General features: G+C 40.7%; 2 protein-coding genes across 2 annotated transcripts; one reads left to right on the top strand and one right to left on the bottom strand.

Annotated features, from left to right (window-relative positions):
- The first annotated feature begins 618 nt into the window (after positions 1-618).
- Positions 619-6,756, top strand: ihha (Indian hedgehog signaling molecule a). Its single transcript, XM_057336203.1, has 3 exons — positions 619-1,545; positions 3,048-3,309; positions 5,089-6,756. The coding sequence occupies exons 1-3, from the start codon at positions 1,246-1,248 to the stop codon at positions 5,760-5,762; spliced, it is 1,236 nt and encodes a 411-aa protein (XP_057192186.1). The 5' UTR covers positions 619-1,245; the 3' UTR covers positions 5,763-6,756.
- A 252-nt stretch (positions 6,757-7,008) lies between these two features.
- On the bottom strand, positions 7,009-16,151 carry slc23a3 (solute carrier family 23 member 3). Its single transcript, XM_057335829.1, has 12 exons — positions 16,014-16,151; positions 13,864-14,000; positions 13,683-13,753; positions 12,403-12,476; positions 11,960-12,141; positions 11,654-11,738; positions 10,568-10,769; positions 10,133-10,383; positions 8,447-8,552; positions 8,196-8,363; positions 7,349-7,444; positions 7,009-7,271 (listed from the first exon to the last, which is right to left on the bottom strand). The coding sequence occupies exons 1-12, from the start codon at positions 16,149-16,151 to the stop codon at positions 7,009-7,011; spliced, it is 1,773 nt and encodes a 590-aa protein (XP_057191812.1).
- Positions 16,152-16,252: the final 101 nt, after the last annotated feature.

Below are 16,252 nucleotides of genomic sequence, written 5' to 3'. Positions count from 1 at the left end.
GGGTCTGTTTCCTTTCCCTCGTTTGAAGAGAACGTGAACAGACTTTGAGTTCATGGATATATCTGTTCTTAAAGTGCTGACCGCTGGCTACATCCACACAGTCATCACTTGTGGGGTGGAACGTCTTCTCTCAGTTCTGGAGAATAGACTGACTCTTTACCAGCTTCATCTGCAATTAGAACAGTTGAAGCCCTCATACTTTAACTCAGACCACCACACACTGGAGCTCTATCTGTTCATAGATGACACACGTGAGAGCTGTTGGGCAAGATGGGCATGGAACCGATATATCAGGCAAATATAAATATTTAGGTTTTAAATTGAAGAGCAGCTGCAGTCAAGAGCAGGATTTTGGGTCTTTTGTTGAGCTTTTACAATGTTATTTGTAGACGCAGACTATAACGCATTTACATAAGCCACATTGTTACACGAAACTGAAAGGCCTACAACATACAAACAACTTGTGAATCAGAATTAAACCATTCAGATCAGTGCGTTTCCTTAAGCGTATTAATGTGATGAACAGAGAGGAGGGGAGGGCAGCACGCGCTCACGTTTGTTTGAGGAGTAGCCAGGCTCCTTCTCTCGCGCGCTATTTGTGGATCTATGAATGGGAGCGCCTGAGTCCACAGTTCGTTCCTGAGATTTGTGTTTGCCCAGTCAGGCGCTGTGAAGCTAAAGAGAGCCGGTGGGTATACGACGCACCCAATGTGACCCGTGGGGAGGAGTGGCAGGCAGGGATCGAGAGGGGCAAAAAACTGGCAGGGTGCGGTCTTATTTGCGCCGGCGACTCAGATCACTTTAATTCCCGATTCAAGTGGAAGACGTTCGCCAAGGGAGCTCATTCAAAGACAGCAGCAGTCTCTCTGACAGTTGTCCTAGGTTGCGTCGGAGTCCCACCGTATCTCTCTCTCTCCTGTTAGATAAATAAATGGACTTGCCTGCTCATTCTCATTTCGGTGTTTTTCTCGAGAGACCGACGTTTCGCATTGTGTGGGCACTGAACACTTGGTATCACTGGATCTTTTCGCCATCTCTCCGTGACAGCCTCTGCGTAAAGCGACTTAACTTTTACGCACTGACGATGACGAGGATAAGGGCGATAAAGAAGTAGACATTTCGTCCTCCACCCCCCATCTTTTACCCCGTGGGGGGGAATAAGGACCTACTGGGGGTAGTCTCGTATTCATCGGCGAGCTGTGCCACCGTACCACTCCGTGTGAGTGCCCGGCGCGTTGGGGTGGAATGCGTCTCCCCGTGGTGTTTGGGTTCCTCATCGGCTGCGCCCTGATTTTCGCACCTGTTAACGAGGGTTGTGGGCCGGGGAGAGGATATGGGAAAAGGCGGCCTCCGCAGAAACTGACACCCCTTAATTACAAGCAGTTTAGTCCGCAAGTAGCCGAAAAGACACTGGGAGCCAGCGGCAGACACGAGGGCAAGATAACAAGGAACTCTGAGCGCTTTAAAGAGCTGACGCCGAACTACAACCCCGATATCATCTTCAAAGATGAGGAGAACACAGGTGCGGATCGACTCATGACGCAGGTGAGCAACACTTGGATAATGCAAGGGGAATGAATTCAATTATCTGCCCATTAGAAAGACACTCAGTGGCTTTGATTCGATTGCGAGCGCATTAGACCTGTTGCGCACCAGTTCGCCCTTTGCTCGGTCCTCATCGATCTTCGCAGCTTTCAGAGGAATTGATTGCTGACAGCGGTTTGTTTTGTAAATTGCGATTGGGCGCCACTCGCAAAAGCTAACGTTAACACAGCTGTCATATTCCGAGTTAAATCTGAAACCTTTCAAATAATGTTATTGCGTCTGCATGCTTTGCCAATCTAATTTTCCTCTACTTTAAGATCTTTAAAATAATGTTCGAATATTTCACTTAACGCAATGGCTTGACACTAGTAATGGCTTAACAACACTAGTTAATTTGCACTAAAAAATAAATAAATAATAATAATACAAAAGAATCGTTAAGGTGCGTAGTTTATCGGACACTTTAACGCCAAAGAATGAAAGCAGGTGTTTCCTATTCGTTACAGGCTTATACTAAAGAAATGAGGTCGTTCATGGATAAAATGTCATCATCTATAAGCTTTACTTGCGCTACACCGTAAAATAAACAAAGTACTTAATGTCAAAACTAAACAAATATAAAATACAGTTTAATCAACGCAGAAAAATATCTTATGTAAACAAATTTGGTTGTTTATGTGTACTCTGCTTTGGCAATGTGCTCGTCTTTCCATGTTAAAGTTTGAATTTGCTGTTAATAGAAAAAAATGTCCTGTGTATTTTTAAAGGGTGGTGAATGCGGTTAGGTTAAAAGTGAATCACTCTCAACATGTTGGACACATTTTGTACCTTGGTCAAAGAAAAATACCTGTGGGAAGGTAAATATAACTCGGCCTGTATTTGTGGGTTGAAGCATCAGTCAGTTCTCCTCATAATTCAATAATTTGGTCATATTATGTAATGTTTTACGTGGGCGCTTCTGAAAACAAACTATGCATACAAGAGAGGTGCCTGGATTATAAACTAACACTGACAATGACATGTTTGTAAGAAAGGCGGAAAAGGATAGCAGAACTGCTCATTTTGTTAATTTAGAAATATTTTTTTTGTTTTTTTTTAAGAAAAGCAAACGTATTAATTGTTAGTCAAAACAAAACTGGGGAAACACAGTAATAGTTCAGTAAAAATATCTCAAATATATATCTTTTATGTAGTCAAAACATTTAGAGATGATTTTTTAAAATTACTTTTATTTTGTATAATGTTTATGGTACTACTGTCCTACACTTTAACTCACTTTTAGATTGATCTTTGCCCTTCAAAGTAACACTTTTAATCTGCTTTATTTTTATACCACAATTATAGTTCACTGCACCTTTGGTATGTTGTTTTCTGTAACCTGTTAAGCCCTTTGGAGTTATAACTTTAGAATGTTGTGGCTAGTTCTTGCGAAACTCAATGAAGGGTCATCACGGTGTTCCACGTAACCCAGGTTTAAACCTCTCTCCGTGTTGCATTCACAGCGCTGTAAAGATAAGCTGAATGCTCTGGCTATCTCTGTGATGAACATGTGGCCCGGCGTGAAGCTCAGAGTGACTGAGGGCTGGGATGAAGATGGTCATCACTTTGAAGATTCACTGCACTACGAGGGCAGAGCCGTCGATATCACCACCTCGGATCGCGACCGTAATAAATACGGCATGTTGGCACGTCTAGCGGTGGAGGCCGGTTTTGATTGGGTCTACTATGAGTCCAAAGCTCACGTCCACTGCAGTGTGAAATCAGGTAGAAAAATCTCACATTATCAATTGTGCGTTATTGAGCTTTATAGGGTCAAAACTAGGCTATCAGGATAACCAAATAAATATACATTTTTGTTGAATGAGGTTTATGGTTCTGGTTAAAAATTGTCCAGTTTTTTTCAGTTTCCAGAACTTAGGCCTCATTTCATCTATATGGTGTCACAACTAAGGAACATCTAGGCTGTAAGGTAGATATGCATACAAAGTGCAATTAGATCAGGTGTGTCCTGTTGTGGTGAATGTGGTCAGTTCTCATTAGTTTGGGTGAGGTAAGTGGTAGACCTGGGATGAAGGTAACAAAAAGGTAACCGACCACATCATTAAACCTTAAACACCTGCTTCTACCTGAGTCACCAGAGACCACATTATTGGCCAGACAAGCAGCAAGTAAAAGTGCAACCTTTAGACAAGAGTCGTCTATCGTTTCCTCTGACCTTCTGTGCTTCCTCTATAAATGTATTAATGTTGTTTTTTTTAACATCTATTACCTTGCATGTGCAGAAACACACATTTATTTTGCTGGCCAGTGTGGACCATAATCCAATGTTTGTGACCGTAATGCGTCAGTTTTTGTCTGTGGAGTATTTCACCACTGCTAGTGGGGAATGGGACTTCTGTGTGGACATTTGTGAGGCACTTGTGTTATCTGTCTGATAGAGCGTGCAAACACAAGCAAGACCCGTTGTCTGCCTTTGCTTTATCAAAGTCCTATAGGTGTGTTCTTTATCTGGCTGAGCGGTTATTTCCCGATTTCAAACACTTGGATTCAGTATAAATGGAATGTATGTGCAACTATCAGATTGATACAAGGATCCGCAGTGTGTCACTTTGGTCGAAACCAAGATATTTGTCCCCTCACCACACTTCTTTTAATATTTGTAATCACGGTTTGAATGAATACCTTTGGTGGAGCTTGTGACAGTAGAGCTGCATAAAACAAATCTATTTGCTTTAAACAAGAATGTAGTGAGAAAGTCTTTCTAGTTGTGATGCGAGTATCAGAGCATTTTTCTCTTTATGAACTTTTGTGGGTGTGTATGCAAGAGGGAATGTGGCTTAAGTAGCAGGACTGCTAAAGTTCTCTGAGATGATTAACCAGCTTCTTTGTTTTCCAGATGGCAATTCTGTTGTTGCCTTTCTCAGATGTCTTATCACAGTCTTATCACCCGGCCTTGGTACTTACCTTTCCCAAATATTTGTGCAGGACTCAACGGAGACTTAAGACTCATTCCTGTTTCTTAAGCGTGCTGACAACTTCTGACCTCAGTCACTTCTGTTGGACAGGAGACGTGGAGAGCTGAGATTGAATCAAGCGGTTATTTATTAGCTTTTATTGCATTTTTACCTGCTGACTGGAGTCGTGTGAAAAGAGAAAACTAATTAGCTTGAAGGATGGCGTTTGAAATGTTTGCCTGTGCACGGCGGGTTGTTTTGCCACTGTGACTTGGAGTTTGATTGGATTTTTATGTGTTTACAAGGAGAGCAGGAGTGGGTTTGTGTACTCGGGTGTGTGTGCGTTGAGTCATGTTCATAGTCTCTGAAAGAATTTAAAGACGTTTGAAGATTAATCTAGGGAAGGCATTGTGCCATGTTTGTTTGAAAAATCCAAACCTGAACTTTAGTAGACAAACCACTACATACAGTATGAACTAACCATGTGGTTTTTGAAATTGTTATAGGCACATTTTCATGTAGAGAAGTCACAAAAAAGAACATTGGTTGTAATTGGATGTTGTTCTCTCTCATTCTTTGATTTCCTCAGATCACTCTGTGGCTGCTAAAACCGGAGGCTGTTTTCCTGCATCGGCGTATGTCACAGTTGAGGGCGGTACCTTGAAGACCATGGAGAGCTTACAACCTGGAGAGAAAGTTCTCGCATCTTCAGAGAGCGACGGCACCGGACCGCTCCTCTACAGTGAAGTCATCGCCTTCCTGGACCGAGATCATACCGTCCGGAAGCAGTTCTACAGCATCCAAACAGACTCCGGTGCCACACTGAGCTTGACCTCAGCCCATCTCCTGTTTGTGTCCGTGGGGAACTGCTCAGGGTCTGTTGTGAGCGGAGAGCTGCGATCCGTATATGCCAGTGACGTGCGGCTAGGTCAGTGTGTGGTGTCCACACGAGAACAGCAGGGACAACTGTCCCGGGTCACTAAGATCCAGATCCAGGAGGACAGGGGCGTTTTTGCTCCGCTTACCCGCCACGGCACAGTGGTGGTCAATGGCATCGTTTCCTCCTGCTACGCAGCCGTGGACCAGCACGGGCTTGCTCATTGGGCGTTTGGCCCACTCAGGGTACTTTATAACTGGGGCGGGCCAGTTGGACATCAGGCTGTGGGGATACATTGGTATTCCTCACTGCTGCACTGGGTTGGGACTCATGTGCTGGACCCAACACATTTTCACCCCTGGAGCATGACGGACAATGACAGATGAATGCGAGGAGGAAATGAGAAATGAACAGAAGCGTTTGGTAAATAAATGGGGAGGAATTGAACGAATTCGGATGAATTGTCTACAAGTAGGAAACAGGAAAAGAAGAGACGAGGTTAAATGATGCAGAAAGGAAGTTAATGGAGAGAAGGAAGTAAGGGAGAAGGTTTGAAAAACAGAATCGTGCATGAGCAAAATGGATTCTGTCAAGAGACTAAAAAGGATGCCATGATTCTGTGTGTCGACTCTCGTTTGAGAAAGTGGACATGAACGGATTCCTTTAACTCATGTGTAAAGAAATATTTAACACTTGTTTAAATGGGTTTTCTATACTGCCTACACTGGAACATTCTCACATATACAGACACGCACACGCTTACTCATATACAGTATGTCCGTCTGTGTCTCTTCTACATGTTCACTAAACATATCATTATAATCATTAAAAACAGGTAAACTAAAAATGCTCATACTCAGGTAAGCAGTGAACCACCGGACATCAGGCCAACCCCGCCTGATAAGGTTGAGGTTTGAGATGGATAAGGAAGTCCTTTTCAAAAAGAAATGAGATTGGAAGGTACACAAACACACCCACAGAAACTTCACAGCTGTAGAGCGAGCATGGGCAAAACATCAGGAAAATGTCTTATACTGCATAGAAACCTGCTGTGCTCTCAGGTCATAACCGTTTTGTTTGCATTTGTATGGTCAGTTACGTTTTTCACTGAAAAGATAAGTGTCTTTCCCAACTTAATCAGCTATTTAATGGTCACACTTTACACTGTATTTCTCCATCTAGCATACATAAGGGTTTGAGTACACTTTTATGAAGGTTTATTAGAAACATTACGTTAACTCAGTGCAATGTGTAGCAATGTTATATGCATCAGAGTTTATGCCAGTTTATGTAGGCCTTATGTGTGCTTTATGCAGTAATACTCAATTTCCCGTACAATTTACTGTATTTATCTGTTTTGTGGCATTATTTACATTTTACTTAAAGATGTCAGAAATTATATAATATTTGTAAAACTATTTAAAGATCTATTTTTCAGAATTAAAGATTATGGAAATACGTGTCTTTGTCTTTATTTGGGCATAGTTTATGTTTCTTTTGAATAGTTTCTTGGTAAAATTCTGTGCCAACAGATATCAGATCAGTCATAAACACAAAACAAACTAACCAAACCAGAAATTTAAATACATTTTGAATATTGAAATACAAAAGACTACTGTAATGTGCAAACATTCAAGTGCTACTAACACCGGCATCTCTTTCACCTAATAAGTTAGACATCTCAGGTACAGTTACAGTCACTACTTCAACATTTGGGGTTCTGCAGGCACAGAAGGGCACAGTTCTAAGTCCACGCAGCTCCAGTAGATTTATGAATAGGGGAGGTGGGTCATACACTGAGTCTGGGCTATGGCTGTATCCTTGCTGCTGGTCAGCCAGTGACTGAATCGTACTTGTGCCTTGACGCCGGACAAGGCCCCTCTCAGACAGAGTTCCTAGTAAATTCCCAAAATGATATGCATTAAACAGAGCTTTATTTTTTTGTGTTCAGTGTATTACTCTGTTGTCTTACCTGAAACGGTGTGCTCTAGAAAAAAAGCCAAAACCCCAACAAAGAAAACGGGTAACGTCAAAAGAGACTGAAGAAGAACATCGACACTGGGTGAACCTGAACACGAGATGAAGTTAAGGGTCAACAAATGCATTTCTGTCCAAATGAATGTAGACTAAATAATAAGTGCAAAAATAGTAAAAAAATACATTTAGGCCTTTCACACAGGACACGTTCTTAATGTAATTGTTATATTAAAAGATCCTGTTAAATATCGAATAGAGTACAAGATTCTGCTTCTCACTTTTAAAGTTCTACATAATCTTGCCCCCTCATATCTCTCTTGATTTGCTTCATATCTACACCCCAAAACGTACTCTTAGATCGTCTTCATCTAATTCCCTCGTGGAACCTTCTGTTTGTTTAGTCACCATGGGGTATAGTGCATTTAGCTGATCCGCTCCTATTCCTCAATCTAAACAAAGAAAGTGACTGTTTGACCACTTTCAAATCACGTTTTAAAACTTATTTGTTTAGATTAGCTTTTCCTGATCATTCTTAGGAGTCAATAATTGTTGTTTGTTGTAATTGCTGCTCTTAGTTTTAGATGAGCTTTTCCTGATCATTTTTAACTGTCAATAATTGTTGTTTGTTGTATTGCTGCTGTTCGTTTTATAATTACAACTCAATTTTACGTTGTCCTTGAGTGTTTTGAAAGGCGCCTACAAATAAAATTTGAAGTATTATTATTATTATTATTAAAATCTGTGGCCCCCCTGGATCCATCTTGGGGCCCCCAGTTTGAGAACCACTGCATTAGGCTACATCTCTATTATAGCCTACAGTACTGTACATTAGTCTGTCATACCCGTTTGAATAAACCCCGAGTGAAGTGTAAACCAGCGTGGCAATGCCAATGACATGAACAATGTAAAGCCGATGTTGAAAATGTTGCGTCCTGAGTCCAAGTCGGCATGCTGGAAATAAGTTATGCCTGTTGCTGTGGCGATTGTGTAGGTCACGCTGAGCACAGCACCTGAGAGAAGCAATTAAACACTCAGTATGTGAATGAATAAACCATGCGAAGTTGATATAGAAGAAGATATTAAAGACAATCACCATGGACGGCCAGAGGGACTGAGCAGAGGATCTGAGCTAGTTGTGGAGACACACCCAAAATTAACAAAAACACACCGGCTAACTGCACTGTGCTCCGAGACCCAGACTGAAGGAAAAAAAAGAATAATTACAAATTACATCTCATTAATATCAATATATTTAGCAGTGAGAATTAAATAGACCACACATGAGACATTCAATTTACCCAGCTAAAATTTTTTGGTTCCCATAACGTTCCCTGAACAGTATTGGCCTCCAGAGCGTTTTAAGGTTTGTTTTTGGTTATCCAGGATAGTTTTCCTTACAGAAATAGAACGTTCTGAAACAAAAACTAACGTTCCCCTACTGTTATAAAAATAACATTTAATTTTAATAAACAAAAACAGAAATAAACCTTAAAAACCTAAAAACTTTCTAAGACCGTTATTTTCTGGTTGCAAAAATTAAACCTGGAAAGAACATTCTTAGAACGTTAGGGGAGAACGTTCTGTGTTTACTGGTTATTGCCTTTACAGTTTCTGAAGATATATCACAAATGTCTCAAATTGGCAAACGTCAAACACCTGATTTCAATTTGAACATGTTTCTCATCCAAATTTTTCAAGACCAAATGATCTGAGCTTTACAATTGTTTAACTACCATAGGGTTTTTTGTGTGTTTTACTGGTAAAACTATTGTATAGTAAACAAAAATTACCATGGTATTGCTACAGTAACCATAGTTTAACCAAGATATTTGTATAGTCAAACTGTGGTAAAACAAACACAGTATTAATCAATCTGCCAAAATACATTGGTTACTTCCCTTTTATTATAAGAAAACCATGGTCAATTTTCAGAGGGAATTTGACATAGTTGAAGTTGATACTAAACATAACTAAATTTACCCCCAAACGTCAGGGGCGTTGCTACATGGTGGCCATGGGTGGCCACGGCTACCCCTGAATGATTGATGGCCACCTATCTGGCCACCTCTGTTGTGCGAAGAAGTTTTAAGATGTGTGTCGGAGTTTACGGAGTGCTGCGCAGATCATTTATCGTATGCACTGAAAATAACGTGAGAACATTACTCTCGCGTTAATATGATGTCATACGCTGACGCACTGACGCAAACAGTCTGAGCGCTATAGCTGAACAGCTGCTAACCGCTTCGTGACATTGTACTGTCTGTGTACCATTGAAGTTCATCGCGAGCAGAAAGATCAGGTCAGTAAAATCAGTCTTGTTTAACTGGATTTCATTCATTAATTACATTTTCGCGAAAGTTAAGTTGGGGTACTGCAATGTTTATTTTCTATAAAAAATGCTAACTTACTGCAAATGATAGCTAGCAAATTCTTTGTGTATGTTTTTGACCAGCAAACTATGTGTAATGAAGAATTGGTGTAAATTACAGTAGAAGTTAAAGAATTTCTGTCTGTAAGGATTTTTTTGGTCACCCTAATAAAATCACTGGTTCTTACCTGGCCACCTCTAAAAAGAAGTTCTGGCTACACCCTGCCAAATGTATCCTGAGCTATTAAAAGAGCAATCTATGCTTTTGTTCTGGGAGTGTAGAAAAGAAAGTATATATCCCAAAAGCCTTTAACAAAACTTTGATAATGAAACTACAGAAAAGATGCTACAATAATGAGCAAAAGAGTATTTTAACAAACTCAAGTCATGCATCTGGTGTAAGAGCATTACCTGGCTGAGGCCAATAACGCATGCATTAGGCACACTGCTGCACAGACCTACTGGCGCCCCCATCAGGCCAGTGAGCACACTTCCCAACCCATCCACACACAGGCCCCGGTTACAGGCATGTGCTGGGGGCACAGGAGCCTTCAGGAGCCGAGCTGCTACCACATAAACAGCTGTAGAGCTGACACTGGCAGAGAGGCCTCCAGCCACTCCTGCTGCAATGTTTTTTCCAGACAGCAGGGGGAGCGCTGAAGCTGAAAGCACACATAGACAATACAGCAGACAACAATATTACTTTTTTGATGGACAACACAATTTAGGATTTATATCCTGAAGAGCTGCTTTATATGTGACATTAAAATATGGAACTGCATGGATATTAAAATAGGAGTGTTAATTCATTTAAAATAAAACTGGAAAAGAGATCTTTCAACCTACCAGGAAGGGGGAAGTCAAGCCAGGGTACAGTGTGATTAGAAAAGAGAATGTTAGATGAGTTCAGAGTGTTCATGGACCGTATAAAGGTGTCATTTAAAACTCTCTCCGTTGAAAGTATCTGGGCAAAAGAGGTAAGGTGAACATGTCCCCACTTTACCAGAGCGGCACAAACACCCCACGTCAACATCACCGACAGAAGTACCTGGAACGAGCAGAAATAATATAACTGTTATTGAGCATGCACATACTCTAGAAAGTTACGTACATAACCTGTTTAAAAGCAGAGTCCACTTAAGTATGTGGACACTTAAGACACTTATGAATGTTATTGCTCCTATGCAGGGATCTGACATCACACTTCACACCAAAATGACAGTATTGCTATAGTAAAAGTTAGCTCTGAGAAAAGGTCTGGCATCTTTTGTTTGCAAAGGCAACTTACTTTATTGTTACAGTATATTATCTCATGCAATAAAATGTATGTCTTTAAAAACAAGTCTTAAATTTCAATACTGTTGGGGGCGTCTGTATAATCCCTAAGGGCACAGATACACAATCACCCACACATAAAGAAATTAACTCAAACCCAGATGGACACAAATCCAACCTAGACAGTCAGGCACTGTCAGAAGTGAAACACCAATAAGGATTTCCCAAAAGCAAGATTCCAATATGAGCTTACGATCAGCCTTATTCAATCTCATATTAAATTAAGAACATTTTAGCCAAAGATCTCTGTAACACAAGGCACATCTTCGTTGGGAAACTTTGCCCAGATCAATGGTATAATCTTCTTACAGGCAAAACATCAATCTAATGTACTGCAGGTTAAAAGCTGTAAAAGAAATCTAGTACAGGATATGCCATAAATCATGACTTAAGCTGTCTTAAGGTACAAGTAAACACAAAAGTAAAAGTACAAGTAAACTTTTCTTTCGTCGCAGGTCTATTGTAACACAATGAAAGGTGATAAAACATGATTCAAGTTGTAAAGACTTTGTTTAATGGAGCACTGGCCCTCAAATCAAACTATGTCATACATTAAACCACATCCTTTAATGTTGATCGAATTTCAGGTCTACTCACACAGAGCTTCCGGCAGAGCGGAAACACAGATAAGCGCAGAAAGGAGTGCAGGTGTTGGGACAGGATGACCAGAAGCACAATTGCCCTGGAAAATACATGATTTGTATTACCTCTGTGTTATTAAGTTTACAAAAAGAATCACGTCTTCTATAATATTTACAATTTAGTAAAAAGGTAGAGAGTGCATGTGGTATATTTAGGCAAAACTACTAAATGACTACATAAAATTTTTGAAAGAGAAAGAAAGGTGTGAACAAGTAAAAAAGATATGAGAAACACAATATTATGAGCATAGAGACTTCTCACAGTGCAGCCATGCCCCAGTGGTCAGAACAAAGCAGCGCTGCGTTCCTGTAGATGGAAAACCCCAGGATGCAGAGTAGCGGGGCCAGAACTAAAGGTCCACTCCGTCCAAGTGCAAACCCACTCACACCAGTCAATCCCACTGCCAACTGCACCATACCTGTGACTACAGTCATCCCTCTCAACTGCATACACACACACATAGAGATACATAGAGTGTTGTATGAATAAACACACTTCAGTAGACAAACTTGCATGTATACACACACACAGAAATTAAGATGATTAAGAAATGTTTGCCTTAAAACGAGAAAATGATCAAATAAATGTTTAAAGCATGCCAAACAACTTGGAGTTGGTGTGATTGTGTGCTACTGTGAATGTTTGTGAGAGATAGTGGAGGGGTGGTCTGAAGGTTCAGCACCACGGACAGCACTGCGCTCTACCTCTCTTATTGGGTGTGCTGGGGCCACAGTCTCCTCGGGTATGAGACACTGCCCCCTGCAGGCTACAGAAATCCCTAACAGATGATGCAATGATGAATATCAATATACAATGCTCCGAAAGTGGCTCTTTTTGAGTCTATATAAGATTACACTCTTAGAAAATGGCGCTTCACAATGTCACAACGGTTTTATAAAGAACCTATAACATCAGAAGAACCTTTCTGTTTCTCAAAAGATTTTTCATGGTGGAAAGAGGTTCTTAAAAAGTAAGAAAGAAGTGGTTCTTGAAGTGAATGGTTCTTTGAGGAACAAAAAAAGTTTTTTTTGCGACGTTGTAAAGAACCACTGGTATAGTGATAGTATCAATAGTCAATAGTATTTAAATATTGAGGAATATACACATTTTGCATTATTATGCAGTGTTTTCTTTCAAAAATGGTCAATTCCCTGCATTTTAAAGCGATACTCCACCCAAAAATGAAAATTCTGTCATTAATTACTCCCCTCCAAGTTGTTCCAAACCTGAATAAATGTCTTTGTTCAGTTGAACACAAAGAAAGAATGTTAGCATTTCTATAGCAACTGGTATTTCTGACTATCATAGTAGGAAAAATTTAAATGGCAGTCAAAGGTGCCCTAGAATTGTTTGCTTACATTCTTCAAAATATCTAATTTTGTGTTCAACAGAACAAAAAAAGGATACAATCATTTTTCCTATGGTAGTCACTAGCCGGGTTTCCATCGCCCTGGTTTTATGCGCATTTTGAAGTTTCACATCGAAAACGAGTGATGGAAAAGGCAAATTTCAAAATAAAAACGCAAAAGTTTTTATGCTCGCTTGAGGTGGTTTTTCTTTTTGCGAAATAGGGTTAATGCGAATAATTGAAGATGGAAAAAACATTTGCCGAATTATAACTAATCTAAAATGTCATGTAACTGCACTATGAGACGGCATAACCTGACTAACTAGAGTGTTGATCTTGTTACACATCATCTGAAATGTTGTCATGGTCAGGCAAGTGAAAGTGAAGAGGATTCTAAGGGCCCTCGCATTTAAGGGGACCCTCCATTAACGGACCAAAGGGAAGGTTGTGAAGGGACCAAGGCCCAGCCTTAAACTTAGTCAGGGGGCCTAGAACAGCTAGCGGCTAACCTTTTTCCAAATATATTTCTTTGTGTTCATCAGAACAAAGAAATTTATACAGGTTTGGAACAACTTGAGTATGAGTAAATGATGACAGAATTTGTATTTTTGGGTATAGTATCTCTTTAATTCTTACCGGTCTGAGCAGAAATCAGGGTCATGGCAGGGATCAGGAAATCCAGAGATGGAGCCTGGATCAGTGGCAAGCTGTGGACCGGAGTAACATTGGTTTTATCCTTAGATGCCAAATGCTTAAGTAAAACTTTATCAGTTTAAATAGAAAAGAACAGAATGATGAAAGGTAAAAGCAACCTTACCGTGACCCAATCCAGCTCTGCAGTAGTGTAGATATACCTGAATAAAAGAGCACATGGGCCACTACTCTTTCCTTGTCTACTTCATGGATTAGCAAACCCACAACCAATGCACAGAGAGAGGACTGTACCAACACATGCTGCACAGAGACACAGAAAAAATATAAATATTTGTATTCTTTTGTTTCCCACTACAATTGTTCTTTGGCCTGTTTCAAAAAGGTTTACTTTGCGTTCACACCACCAGCGACTCTACGCTAGGTGTCGCTAGTCTCTTGCTACAAGGTCGTTAGAAGGCGTTCCTAGCTTTGGTTGCTCTAGTAAAATTTATAGACAAAAACTCTGCAGTAACTGACAAGAGACGGATGATGTGAGTTCCGCTGCTCTACTCCTATTGGTTGTCGCTCCCAAAAGTCGTTCATCATTTGCATAAAGTTGAGCAAATCTCAATTTTGTCACGTCACTAGACATGCCCACTTCCTGTCGCCAATGGTCACTGGGTGCTTCTCAGGCCCTGTCCCATATGGCGCACTTCACGTGGACTTGTGGTCTCGTGGTCTTAAATTGCGCATACTCGCCAAGTCTACGAGTCCGTAGGGTGTCCCATTTGTCATTTTTACGTTCTGAGGTGTGCTCATCGGCGACCCCTTTGTGCCCTTGATGCGGTCTTCGGCGAAGCCAGCACTGCAGCAGGTTCCACACAACTTACAACCCAGAAGTCCTTGCGAAACATAACTTTCTATTGCATAATGCTCAGGTGGCATATCAACATATGAAATACAGAACTATAAAAACAGGCAGCTCCTGTCCCAATTCTCCCAAATAACAACAATGGGACAAGTGTGGTGGACTTCACGCGGCGCTGCGCAGACTGATCAGCGATTGACAACAAAGTACCGCGAGAGTGATTAGAAAGCACCGCTTGCTCTTTCCAGTGTGATGACCTCAAGTCTGTCTCAAAATGCACTCCCACGTACCCTTGCCTAGTGCACTATAGGTCTGCATTTCCTGAAGTCACCAAGTGTGGACTCGGAGGAGGTCCACAAGACCGGAGTGCGCCATTTGGGACAGGGCCTCAATATGCCTCATCGTTTCCTCGCTCCTCCATCCTATGACCCGGAAACCGATCGAGCGCAGCCATCTTTAAGGACATCTCAATTCTGTAATTGCAACGGGAGGAGGTGAGGATCAAGGAGAGAGGAGGCTTTCTGAGGAGTCATGATCGAGCATACACAAGTGTTTTATCGACTAAACCTAGTGCGCGTATAAATTCTCAAATAGTGCAGTGTGTACAGTCATCATTAATTGACGACTCATTGAAGTGACGCTAGAGAGAGCGAGGATATGCCAGTTCACTTCTTTCAATTCCTCAATCCTCGCGTCTTTGCATCCTGAAGGGGTGGAGCTAAGATGCTAGGAAAGGAAGAAAGAAATGAGGATGCACAAATAAGAATTGAGAAGCAACCAATGTCACGGGCTCTACATTGAAATGAATGACATCGCCTCGCTTTGTCGCTGGGTGTCGTTGGCGGTGTGAACGCAAAGTTAGTCTTAACATCCTAAGCTCTAAGACAACACAAAGGTACATTTCAAAAAGTACACTTTTGCACCTAAAGAGTGCATATTGGGTACATATTAGGGCCTTTTCTGAGAGTGTATTTTCTCAGCAGTGAAACTTGCTTTAATCTGCATCCTTTTATTTTACCCTTCTGTTTTAGATTATTTTAAAGAATGTCATTGTGTGAATTTGCCAGGTTTTCAAAAATGAGTGAAGTAACATTATTTAAAGAAACAAAAAAGGTTATTTTAACTATAAAAAGGTATGGTTCTTTGGGGAACATAAAGGGTTCTTCTGTGGAATTGCTGTGAAGAAAGTTTCGTAGCACCTATATTTTTTAGAGACACTTAGCGGTGTAGCAAGAGCAACATCAGGCATAGTTTAACAGTTCTGTTTTGAGATGAAGTAGTATTCCCAGAAAAAAAAATGTTTTATCCATTTTTATTTCGCTATTGCAATGACTGAATACTTAATCTTATATTAATACATGATTTCATTTAGATTTTTAAGAGTACAGCTTTTTAACTGTGGAAGCATTCCTGAGTGCACCTTTAACCTTCAAAAATGTTCACTATAAAACTTGTATAAAACTTACTTGCAGTGCAAGTGGAATATTCAGCAACAATGAAGGACTGAAATCCACTTCTAGACTCTTTATTCCTCCAGCTTTGTTTGGGTCCAAAGGTTCCTCTTCACATGCAGCCAGGTTTTTACTTCCGTCACTCTTTACCATTGTATTCTCCTTCCCGTTTCTTAGCTCTTCTTTAGTCTGACTTTAAATGCTATTTTGGCTGTGTCTTTATTCACAATATCTGCTCAATCCGTTCACTCTTT

This window comes from Triplophysa rosa, linkage group LG6 (assembly GCF_024868665.1).
Source record: "Triplophysa rosa linkage group LG6, Trosa_1v2, whole genome shotgun sequence".
Lineage (NCBI taxonomy): Eukaryota > Metazoa > Chordata > Actinopteri > Cypriniformes > Nemacheilidae > Triplophysa > Triplophysa rosa.
This window is presented reverse-complemented; position numbering and strand designations above follow the sequence as displayed.